The sequence below is a fragment of the Geotrypetes seraphini genome, chromosome 3 (assembly GCF_902459505.1).
Source record: "Geotrypetes seraphini chromosome 3, aGeoSer1.1, whole genome shotgun sequence".
Classification (NCBI taxonomy): Eukaryota; Metazoa; Chordata; class Amphibia; order Gymnophiona; family Dermophiidae; genus Geotrypetes; species Geotrypetes seraphini.
In genome coordinates this window covers 200965678-200978474 of record NC_047086.1, presented here as the reverse complement: position 1 = coordinate 200978474, position 12797 = coordinate 200965678, and the positions used below count along the sequence as shown (strand labels likewise).

General features: G+C 41.8%; 1 protein-coding gene and 1 long non-coding RNA gene across 2 annotated transcripts in view; one reads left to right on the top strand and one right to left on the bottom strand.

The window, feature by feature from the left end:
- LIMA1 (LIM domain and actin binding 1) overlaps positions 1–3043 on the top strand; it is a 198674-nt gene extending 195631 nt beyond the window's left edge. Inside the window, 1 exon segment of the mRNA XM_033939149.1 lies at positions 50–3043. Coding sequence (XP_033795040.1) covers positions 50–1058 — 1009 coding nt within the window. The 3' untranslated portion in view covers positions 1059–3043.
- The window catches only part of LOC117357904, a 41922-nt gene that overhangs the window by 1135 nt on the left and 27990 nt on the right, over positions 1–12797 (bottom strand). The window lies entirely within an intron of this gene.

Sequence of the window (12797 nt, the reverse complement as noted above, 5' to 3'; positions counted from 1 at the left end):
CATTTGAGCATTACTGTTAACATTTGTCTTTGTATTGCCTTTTGCACAGCCTTGGGAACTATGCTTCTTTGCATGGAAACATATATTGCAAACCTCACTTCAACCAGCTCTTCAAATCCAAAGGCAACTATGATGAAGGTTTTGGACATAAGCAGCACAAGGAACTGTGGACAAGCAAAAATGAGAATGAAGAATTGCCTGATAAGCCATCTCGAGAGGAAACCCAAAGTCCAGGAGTGGAGGATGCACCAATTGCAAAGGTAGGTATTCTAGCAGCTACAATGGAAGCTATGGTTGTGCCACAATCTCTTGAAAAAGAGAAACCAATAGAGACCAAGAGACTGAGAATTGCTTGGCCACCACCGTCAGAAATGGGAAAGTCAGGAAGTTCATCTGAAGATAGCATCAAAATGTTCAAACCAAAGTGGCCTCCAGTTGATGAAATCCACAAGCCAGAAAATGAAGAGGATGGAGACCTGAAGAAGCTAAGAAGAAGCCAGTCCTTGAAAGAAAGGAGTCGTCCTTTCACAATAGCTTCATCATTCAGGTCAGTGGCCATTAAGGATAAAGAACCAGAGAAACTGAAGCTCACGTCTTCAGATGACAAAAATAATATAAGTGTGATGAAACAGGATGTGGAAATTATGAAAGAAATGCCAACAGACAAAAAAGAAGGAGTAGAATTGGAAAGGGCAGGAAAAACAGAGGTTTTAAAAACTCAGAGAGAAGAAGAGAGAGAATTAAGAGAAGAAAGAATAGATACAAGCAAGGAGGTTTGTCCTTCAGAGAAAGATAAAGATAAATTGTTAGACAATGGTGAGCTATCTATAGGTAACAAAGAGGATGGGACCCCTTCAGAAGAACAAGAAGCATTCCTGAATAATTACTTGAAGCAGAGGTCTGAGCATTCCAGTGCAGAGGACTTGACAGCTAAGGAACTGTCCCCAGACCAAAATTGTGAGTCACAGAATAGTGGGTTCTGGGAAGAAGATATGGAAGATCTGTCTTTGGAAGAGCAGATCAAAAGGAATCGCTACTATGAAGATGAGGATGAGTGATTCTTCAATCACTGGAAGTTTTGATGCTATGTGTTGGGTTTTACATTGGTGCATTAGCTTTATGAAGGCAGCTGTCTTTTCTGAAAGAATCGTTCCATTGTATTTGCAAGCCATATAAGAAAACAGATAATGGACTCCATTAATTGTGTATAATGGACACCATTAATATGCAAAAAAAAAAAAGTTTTCTCTTGACCTAAGCCAGAAAGTTAGTAACACACATGTTGGTGTCAATGTACCCCAGCTCCTTGTATCAGAATTACCAGATCTTTTTAATATTCTAGTAAATATTATCTTGCACTGCCCAGTAAGATTAAAGTTTAACTTATTCTGTAACCTTTTCAGCTGCTACAGTACTGCAAGTACAAATGGTTTAGTGCCTGGGATTTGTGGTACAAAGGTTTTTGAACAGATATTACCCACAACTTTTAGGGAGCTGCCTAAAGTCAGACTTTCTATTGTGAATTAGTACGATGAAAACCAGACCATACTTAATATAACAACTTAGTCCTGTTTGTGTAAAAAAATAAAAATTAGTGATTGTGTAAAATGCAACAAGCACTTTAACACACATTGAGGCCTAATGTGCAGATCTCCTGTGAACAGAAATAAATGGCACAACACTTGCTGTTTGAGTGAATCTAGGTTTAGAATACAAAGTGTTGGTTTTAGATTTATATTTTTCCATATTACTTGACCTGACTTATTTTGAATAGAGGAATGATTGTATTACCTGTGGGAAAAATCCTAATACAAACTGGAATTGTTAAAAAAAAAAAAAAATCAGCATTTTGCTTTCCTGGGTCTTCAGAATTTCTTTTGCTGGATGCCAGTCACTTGTAAGCAATGTTAATTAAGGAAATAATGCAACAGTTATGAGTTTTGAGACTTTAACATTAACATTCCATTGTCTCTCTTGTGATGGGATCACTTTGCTACTTTTAAATGTGTCATGTCTGACACTTGTCTTTGAGTAATTTTATAAACTGTGGACAATTATTATCAGTGTAACTGCAGTAAACATTATACAAGGTGATTAGAAGGCTTACTTTTTTAAATGCCCTGCTACTTGTTCCTCCCAAATGCTGTTCTGACTTATGGTAGTAATTGATTTGTGATAAGTTTAACTGATAGTTCTCTGTCTTCTCACTTCCCTGCCCCCTCCCCATAATTTAGCAGTCTGATTTCCCTTTTAATATTAGTGGGGTATTTCTATGTGGCCTGACTCCAGTTTAGCAATGTTCAGAATAATTCATATGAATGTAAAACATTCTAGGGAGGGTGAGTAGTATTTGCCAAGATGAGAGAAAGCAGCTTATTCCCCCTTCTAATTCACTTCCTCCCCTAGAAAGACTGTTGGATAACACAGTTTAAAGGCTTCTTTAAGTTAGTGTAGTCTCGCTCAGCCTCTAAATGTTAATTGATAGAGGTTCACTTTTAGTGGGTTATTTATTTCCCAAGTAACCCTCTACCTCCTCTCTTTAAGGATTTTGCATCTATAGTCCCTAATTCTCAAAGAAGCCTAAAAGCCTGCTGGCCATGACATAAAAAGACTCCAGTGCATACTACAGCTGAGTTTTCGGGTCAGCAGATAATTGATTTAAAAACAAAGGTAATATTTTTCTGAAACCAGGATGCCACAAGGAAGAAACACAGGAGCATTTAACAGTAACTTTCTTATCACTTCAAATACTGCTTTTAGTATGTTTGGGCGCTGCACTATAGATTTATACATCAAGCAGGAAGTAATTAAAAAATCCAGTGGGATAATTTTTGGTACTGTCTATTTTTAAAGAGCATTTTAAGTATGATTATGGCTATTTTATAAAGAACACTATGATAAGGGGTGTGTGGCAACAGGTGGTGTCTTTTATTCTATTATATGAGAATGGACTGTTTCTGTATGTGTTTTTTAAATACTGCTTTCATATCAATCTGGCAAAGTGAAACATTTTTATTCACAAATAAAGCTCATTTACATGATATGTAAGTCTGGAGTTTCTCATATTCATAGATGGAAGGTTGTTATGGTGAGACTAATTAGATGCAACTGGCTCAACCCGGACAATAGAATATCAAGTACCACTGAATTGATATTGTTTCTCAGCAGTATGAATTATACATAGCTAGAATCTAATACCTCTTCCCCTTTCTTCCTGCGTGCATTATTTCTGTTCCCTGAAATCACTCAAATAAGGGATTACAGCTACAACTGAAGAATAAGCAGTAGGATCAGGTGAACTAAAATGCAAAAATGCTACTCAATACTGCTGTTGAGAACAGTATTCTTCAGTGATATTCACTATTTTTTCAAGTGGGGGCTATGCTGGCAAAAAAAAAACAACTATCAATGTGACAGCCAGTATTGTTGCTAGATGAAGTTGTTGCTACCCCAGAAAAGGGGGAAGATCCCCTTTGATACTGCTAGCCCTGCTGCTCGGGTATACTGAATGACTCCAATGGACCTAGAGTAGTGAACTAAGAACCAAGAAATCCAGGTTCAAACCCCGCTGCCATTCCTTGTGATCCGGACAAGTCATTTTAACTCTCCACTGCCTCAGATTTAAGCCCTCCTGGGACCAGAAAAATATCTGCTGTACCTGTCGTGAACTTGTCTTGAACTATGAACTACTGAGAGAGATTTAAGCTAAATCCAAATCTTACACATGCCGTCTCAATCCCCAGTTGCCTCCACCACATTGTCTCCATAGGTGCAGGCTCTCTGAGTGCTTAAACAACCCTCAATATTGACCAACATGTTCATTGTGTCTAGTCAAGAGTAGCTGCCATTGAGTCTAGCACACCCAATAGTTTGAAATTACGGCTTTTTTTGTCCAAAAAGAAAGTAGGGTAGGACATGCTCAAGGAAAAATGAGAAAATGCTCAAGGAACCAAAAGGTTAGATCCAAAGAAAGAGGTTTATTGATAAAGTACCATTATTGAGTAGACCTGACATGGAACCAAGTTTCGGTGAAGGTCACCTGCCTCAGAGGTCACATACAGTAATCTTAAGAATGTTGTCAGATTGTTTGATGTTGTGCTATCAGAACACCTCTATGTATAATTCTAAGACTTATCCACCCCAAAGCTGAAAAAAGCCATCAGTTGAAAGATTCTCATTTACTGTTCTCAGCTGATAAGCAGTTCATACAAACAAAAAATACACTTTGAAATGATTGAATAGAAATGCTAGATGTTGTTAGTGTATATGCTGAATGAAGAGGTAGGTCAAAAAATGCATTAGGGCTTATTTTTGGGTGATGTCTTATTTTTTTTTTCATGTACAACAATCATCTCTTCCTTCCTCTCCTCCACACCAATTCTTCCTCTTTCCTTTCTCCCCCCCCCCATGTGCAGCATTTTTCCTCCTCTCTCACCCATCCCCTTGTGCAACATCTTTCTATCCCTCCCTCTTATCTCCCTGGGCAGCAGAACCTCTCCCCCCGACCCTCCCAATGTGAGACTGACATACCTCCACTTTGAGGCCTCCAAAAGCAGCGGCAGTGCTCTGAACCAGATGCTTCCCAGCCTTCCCCGCTGGAACCTTCCCTCTGCCACATCACTGATATCAGTGATACAGCAGAGGGAAGGCCCCGGTGGGGGAAGGCTGTAAAGCAGCCCGTTTAGAGCACTGCCACGGCTGCTGCTTTAAGAGGCCTCAGAACGGAGGTATGTCGGGAAGGAGAGGGGTGTTGCTGAATTGACGAGTCTGACTTTTTTCGACAAATTGGGTAGGGATGGAATCGGGGAGTGTCGGGGACATTTGGGGGTTGATCTTAACTAGGGCTTATTTTTGGGGTAGGGCTTATATTAGGAGCATCTTTAAAAACCATGCAAGGGTTTATTTTTGGGATAGGCCTTATTTTCAGGGAAACAGGATAGTAAAAGGATGGGATACTGATGACTTCAGGTATAAATGATATCAAAATGATAGGAAGGCTCAAACTTAGTGTAGAGTGCATTTGTGTAGATGGAGGGCATTGAGTCAAACAAGATAAGTTGTATGCAGGAAACAAAATGCACTGAAGAAATTCCATGTGTGAAGGGAAAGTAAAACTTGGCTTTTTGGTTTCAGCTGAAACTAAATCTGAAGCCAAAACTGACTGCTAGGTCTGGTCCGGCCCCCAAATTGGAATAGTCCCATTCCCTCCCTCCCTCCGCCCCCCCCCCCCCCTCCCCAGTAAGCCCACCATGCTGCTGATAGTCTAGTGGCTACTCGGGGCAATCTTAGTCACTCCATGTCAATTTTGCTGTCAAAATAGCTGCTAGGACCTCCAGTGCCAATCTCGCAAGACTGCCACTGGAGGTCCGGATTGGCACTTTGGGATTAGAGCCAGATGCTCCAACTAGCCACTAAACCACCAATAGTGTGGTAGGTCTCCTGTTTGGCGAGGGTAGAGTGGCATGGCAGCTGCTCCAAAGTTTGTTTTAGCTTAAAATGAATTTCAGGCTGGTTTTGACACTGAAACAAAAATGTAATTGGTCTCTATACTATATTACTGTCCACCTGGGCAGAATGAACAGACCAATGATGAAATGGTAATAGAAATTAGGGAAGCTAAAAAAATAGCAACAAAATATGGTTATTTCAATTATTCCAGCACTGACTGGGTAAATGTCCCATAATAATAATAATAATAATTTTATTTTTTATATACCGCCATACCCAGCGAGTTCTAGGCGGTTTACATCAATTAGAGTAGGATCTACGTTTTCAAGCAGATTTACAAACAAATAAACAATTAAGTAACAAGTTAATTACATCAATTTACATTGGTTTACATCAATTATAATAGGATCTACATTTTTCAAGCAGATTGGTAGGGTAAGAACTTGGTAGGGAAGTAAAATTTCTACATGAAATCAGATGCTTCATGGAACAGCTGGTTCAAGAAACACAAGGAGGGAGTTATTTTAGGTCTAGTCCTTTGTGGAACGTGGGTTTGGTGCAAGAGGTAACAGTGTTGGGGCAATTTAGCAATATTGATGATGATTAAAACTGACTTAACTGGAGGGAAGCCACTAAGGATCAAATGCAATACCATTTAAACTTAAAGGAGCAGGCTGCAAAGATTAAATTTGCATCAGGCATGGACATTTATGAATATGAGAGAGCCAGACCAGGTGAATTCCATGCATCTGTCAAAAACTGAAAATACGATCAGAATGAAAAACAAAAGTTAACAGTGCAAGTACTGGCAGCTTAGATACAAAGCATTAATTAAGAACATAAGCAATGCCTCCACTGGGTCAGACCTGAGGTCCATCGTGCCCAGCAGCCTGCTCACGTGGTGGCCCAACAGGTCTAGGACCTGTGCAGTAATCCTCTATCTATACCCTTCTATCCCCTTTTCCAGCAGGAAATTGTCCAATCCTTTCTTGAACTCTAGTACCGTAAGCTGCCCTATTACGCCCTCTGGACGCGCATTCCAGGTGTCCACCACCCGTTGGGTGAAGAAAAACTTCCGAGCATTGGTTTTGAATCTGTCCCCTTTCAACTTTTCTGAATGCCCTCTTGTTCTTGTAGTTTTCGAGAGTTTGAAGAATCTGTCCCTCTCCACTTTCTCTATGCCCTTCATGATCTTGTAAGTCTCTATCATATCCCCTCTAAGTCTCCTCCAGGGAAAAGAGTCCCAGTTTCTCAGCGTATGAAAGGTTTTCCATACCTTATATCAGATGTGTTGCTGTCCTCTGAACCCTCTCGAGTAACGCCATATCCTTAAGGTACGGCGACCAATATTGAAAAATTTTGTCATGGAAGCAAAAATAATTTTATCATGTATGTTTGAAGCAAGGAGAGTAAAGGAATCAGACTATTAAATGATCAAGGCGCAAAGGGGACACTAAGGGGAGTACAGGTCACAGTAGAGAGATTAAATGAATGCTTTCCTTTGGTCTTTACTGAGGAAGATAATCAATCATTCAAATGCTTCTCTAGTGGAGCAAACAATTGACACCAACTAAATATTTAATTACTGTTTGCTGTATCTTTGAAATAAGACAGGACAGCACCAGGCTTTACTTAATCACTTCAAAAGAAGCTTCAAAGCTCTTTAAGCAGATTACAATCTTATCCGATATTTCTGCTTATTAGTTAGTCTAAAATTATCATCATCATCATCATCATTGACTTCACTTCAAAAAACAGGGAAAAAAGAACAGTGGAAAAAAAAAAAACACCACATAGAGAAAAAAATTCTCTAAAAACCTGGTGAGAGCAGGCCAAAATTGTGGCTGCCCTGTTTGATTAGATAAGAACATTAGAATAGCCTTACTGGATCAGACCAATAGTTCATCAAGCCCAGTAGCCTATTACAGTATATTCCAGTTCTAACAATTATATATCAAGAACTGTCCCCTCTTCAGAAAAAAAAAAAACCCCCATATTGCAAAAATACCATCCACTATCTGAATCAAATGTTTACATAGCACTTAGCTTTCAGGCTTTGGAAGATACAGCAAATGTCAACTCCTCTCTTAATAACAGTTCCCAAATTTCTGAGTCTCCTCCTGCTTTTAATCCTTCTTTGCCAATAACCAGATGGGCATCAGGTACATTACACAAATTCCAACAGGGGCCTCTTGTTTTGCGAACGAATGCTGCTTTTGGATGCCCTTGTCAAGTTTGTGTGATGTGCCAGGGGAGTCCTGCTACCTCAGCTGAGCTGGCAGACAGAGCAAAAGAGCACTTTAAAATTTGAGGGTTTTTTGAGGCCTGACAGAAAGGATCAGGGGAGGAGTTATGCCTACACTGTGCTCTTCTGAGCAGGTGTCAAGCAGTTCCTCCCCTTTTACTGGGGCTATTCCGCACAAGTAGCATGCATATAATATGCATGCTATTCGTGCAGAGCATCACCTGCTACAGAAAAATCACTCCCAACACAGCATTTTTTACCGTGGTATGAGTTTTGTGCATCCTGCCCTGAGTGAGGGTGGAAATAGGGTCAAAAAGATGGTGGAGGGAAGGAGAAAGAGTCATGATTTAGAAGAGAAAATATGATGTCAGGCCTCTGGGGGGGGGGAGACAGAAAAGTATGCTGTACCTCTATTCATGTGAATCGGAGGCATAATGAGAAGAAAGAAGAAATTTTCCATTATTGGCTATTTTATTAAAATATATATATATATTTGTTTGTTTTTGTGTGCCTCACTGTTTTGATACACTAGTTTCCTGTTCCATTTTTGGGTTTATCCTTTTTTGGGATGGGTGGGGGGAATAACTATCATGAATGTTATGAGATTATACCTGTATGTATGCAAATGATATGTTAATGTGCCACACCCCATTCTTCCCTTCCTAACAAATGAAACTGTCGAACTGTGCCTACGCACCTGCCTTTGTTTTAATATTTCCTGTTTCAAAAACTCCAACTCCTGGAATTCTTGTTCAGGGGCTAAGTCTCATTTTGATTCATTACAATGGGGCTAAAAGCAAAGGGGGATTGTTCTGCCCAATACTATACTATCAATATCCCCATTTCAGGGCCAGAGAGGATTGACTGTGGATAACATTGCCTAATATTTATGCTGGGGGGGGGGGATTCTGAAGCTCTTGGGGAGGCAGTTTTGGGGTTGTCAGATATTTAAGCTATGATCAGGGGCATTGGACTGATTTTCCACAAGCCTAGGGAAACAGGGGTTTGGAGGGGAAGTTGCAATAAAATTGTCATGAAACAAAAATTCATAAAACCAAAATGAAAAACCTGCAAGTGTCACACAAAACTAAACTTTATGCCTGCACTAGAGGCCAGCCAAGACTGAAACTGCCACCGAAAACTAGAGTTTGGTTGTGTGAATGAGTCCCACTGGGGATTATCAAAGCTTGCAGTCGACAGCCCTCTGCTAAACTCACAGGATATTATTCCCAGGAACTGCAAGTGCAGGCTGACAACTGGGAGAACCATTTAAAACAAATACTTCTGAAGTCTGGCATGTTTAGGTTGTCAAGTCAATGCAAATGTAGTTAAATATCCTCCGAGACAGGAGCCTTGTGAGAACATGTAAAAAAAAATAAAAATCATGATTACCAGACTTAAGTTTACCCAAACTGCATAAATAACAAAAGAAAGTAGCATTGAGATATTTTCTGTTTTGTATTTAGTTAAAGGACAAGCTTGATATAGAATAAATTCTTGTCGATGGGCAGTATATCAAATGCAAAATAAACTTGGAAACTTACTAAAATAGGACAAAGGAGTCCAGATAGAAGTCTACACTGCAGGCATTATACCAGCCTGATGCACAATCCAGAATTTTAAAAAAGCACATTGACACGAGCCAATTTGAGAGCAGATCCAACAGGGTAGGAGCAACTGGGGATCACTCTTACCCTGACTATACCCCAGAACACCAGGAATTGTACGAGGGGGTGTTGAAAAGTTCTCAGCCCATCCAAGGGAATAACATGAAGCCGTGAAACTTAAGTTATTCCACATAGTCACCCTTAAGTTCAACACACTTGGCGCACATCATGTCTGAATTTTCTGTAACCCTTCCAAAAACTACTCTGATGTCTAATCACTGAAATACTGCTCCGCTGCTGCAATTGCCTTCGACTCACTTGAACATTGTCACCCTTTCAAACTCTCTTTAAGGTTTGGAAATAGACAGATGGAGCAAGATCTGTTGAGTAGGGTGGATGGTCTATGCACTGAAACCCCAGCTGAGTCAAAATATCCATCATTTTGCCAGTCTTGTGAGCAGGTGCATTGTCTTGCAAAAAGATAACTCCTTCCCTCTACTTTTTAATTTCAATACCTCCTTTAATTGGCACAGCAAGTTACAGTAGTATTCAGCATTAACTTTATCCCAGGACAAGCAGGCAGCATATTCTTAACGCATGGGTGACGTTACCGACGGAGCCCCGGTACGGACCTTTTTAACTAGAAAGTTCTAGTTGGCCGCACCGCGCATGCGCGAGTGCCTTCCCGCCCAACGGAGGAGAGCGTGGTCCACAGTTTCTTCGTTTCCGTGGAGCAAAGAAGATGCATGTGCTTTCAACGGCCGTTGAAAAGCTAGTTTCTGCCTTCCCGCTCGCGTAATTTTTCGTTTTTCTTCTATTTTTTCCTTTCGGATTCCCTATTTTTACTTACAAAAAAAAAAAAACTTGTCCAGTTTTCTTTATTTTTTCAGGCCGGCCCCGGCGGGGCCTGTTGCCACCATACAGGCCTCCGGATTCGATTTTGCGGAGGCCGTGTTTCCCTTCATGCCCCCTCAACCGGGCTTTAAGAAGTGCCAGCAGTGTGCACGCCCGATCTCTCTCACCGACCCGCACAATTGGTGCCTGCAGTGCCTGGGTCCAGAGCATTGGGCTGACTCTTGCACCCGCTGTGCTACGCTTAAAAAGCGCACATTTTTTTTTTTTTTTTTTTTAATTTATTTATTTATCATTTTAATGCATCCTATACAAGATGTTTAAGAAATACAGAAATATATTATTCTCTTAGTCATATTACATACCAAGAATTGAAATTTAAACATCCATATAAATCATATAATACAGTCCACAACTTGAGGAGAAGAGACAAGATGAAAGTAACACCCCTCGGGAAAGGGGAAATATACAAAGGAAACTGAAAACTTTAAGAAATGGAGCAGTCAGATCTTACCTATCCAAAATAAAATTAACCGCATTATTATTAACCTGTATCATTCGGACTGTGTAGAGATACCTTTACCTTCAAGGAAAAAACCTAATTGGGCAGGTTCAAAGAATATATATTTACTTCCCTGATAGGAAATAAAACATTTACAAGGAAATCGCAACTGAAAACTTGCCCCCAAAGCAATCACCTTTGATCTATATAACAGAAATTCTTTCCTTCTGGACTGCGTCCACCTTGAAACATCAGGAAATATATATACCCTTTCCCCCAAATAGGAAATCTGCTTTAAATTGAAATATAATTTCAGCAACATCTCTTTATCCTGAAGAAATACCAATGAGACCAATAAAGTTGCTCTTCCCTGAATTTCAATATCAGAAGACTGCAGAATAGCAGAAACATCTAGTTGAACATTTTCATCCGCTGTAGCTTTTTCTTTCTGCATTTGTTTTATATAGTAAATTCTTTGTATCGGGGGAAGACTTACTTCAGGTACCTTTAAAACATTCAACATAAAGTTCTTAAAGAGTTCTTGAGGAGACATAAACTTGGCAACCGGAAAATTAAGAATCCTCAAATTTAAGTTTTTCTGCTGATTTTCCAGGTTTTCAATCTTCCTCAAAATCATCATTTTTTCTGTTGTTTGTTTGGTAATCAAATTCTTAGTCTCTATTGTTACTTTATCCAAATTTTTTAATTCAACTTGGTGTTGCTGGGTAATAGTCTCTAAGGAGCTTATCCTGGAGGTAGAATTCTGAGTCATAGTAACAAAGTTAGAACATACCAGGTGAAGATTCTCAATTGCAGACCAAATGGAGTCCAGGGTAACAGCCTGTGGTTTCACCAACGGTCCAAGGAGGGGGACATCAGCCGACCCAAGCACGGCTCCTGCTCCAGCGTTGGAAATCTGGGCTCCTGCAACCTCCCCACCGCTGGTCACCGACGGCTCCTCTCCCCCAGAACGCTGCCTTTCCAACGTCGGGATCAGCGTGTCTGCTGCGTGTTCGACTTCCGGGTCAACTACGGAGAGAGAGCAAGCCTCACCCCACACTCCGGGGGAGCCCTCCCGCCAGCTCCGCTGCAACGAAGATTCTCCGGGAATGGGAGGGGTGTGCGGTCCTCGCGGGCTCAGCGAGAGCGACATCTCGCCGTCCAAGCTGTGGATTTCCCGTTCCACAGCAGCGGAAACGCCCGATGTGGAGGTAGGGACTGTGTATGCTGTTATCACAGTCTGCCTCGGCGTCGAGAAGCCCGGGGTTGGTGGAGGGATACCCCTCGGTTTCCCTCTTCTTTTAGGCATAGAAATATCTTTATTGAGAAGTGAAAATGAAGAAATTTTTCCTTCAGAACGGGAGTGCTTCTCTCAGCGTCCTGCTCCAGACGCCATCTTGTCCGATTCTCGCGCACATTTAAAAACATGCAGATCCAGCAAAATCTTTTATTCGGTACCGGATCTGCCATGGAACCTGCTGCGACGTCGACGGCACCACAAAAGTCGACACCCACGACGTCGACACCACCTGACCCTTCTTCGGGGTTGTTGGGCCCAGGTAAGCCAGCTAAGAAGCCTTCCACTTCCCTTGAGCGCCCTCCTGCCACGGTTGCGACACCGGCCCTCCCGGCACCGCACCGACCCCGCAAACGCTTCGCTCCGATATCGGTGAGTGCCTCATCATCGGCCTCCTCATCGCCGGAGCGTAGAGCGGCACCTATGGTACCGAAGAAGAAAAAAGCGGTACCGGTGCCCCCCCTGGATGACCGCATCGCGGCCATACTCCAAAACCAATTACAGGAGCAGCTCCAGCAACAACTCCAACAACTGTTGCCGGCGTTGCTGGCACCGCACCTTCCGGTACGGGACCGGTCCGAGCCTCGCACTGTCCCATCGGTGTCAACCCCCTCAGTACCGATTAATACCTCCATGCCGGTGCTCTTGGCTGAAACACCTACAGTGCATACCCGTACTGCTGCCGACCCTTCCTGGTCCCAGGAACGACATCGGTCTTCCTCTCCCGGTACCGCCTCGGTGCGCTCAGGCAAATCTCTCTCAAAGACCTGCCATGCCGAGCCTTCCACATCGATGTCCAAACGTGCACACCCTGACGTTAGAGACCCAGACTTGTGGGAAGACTCC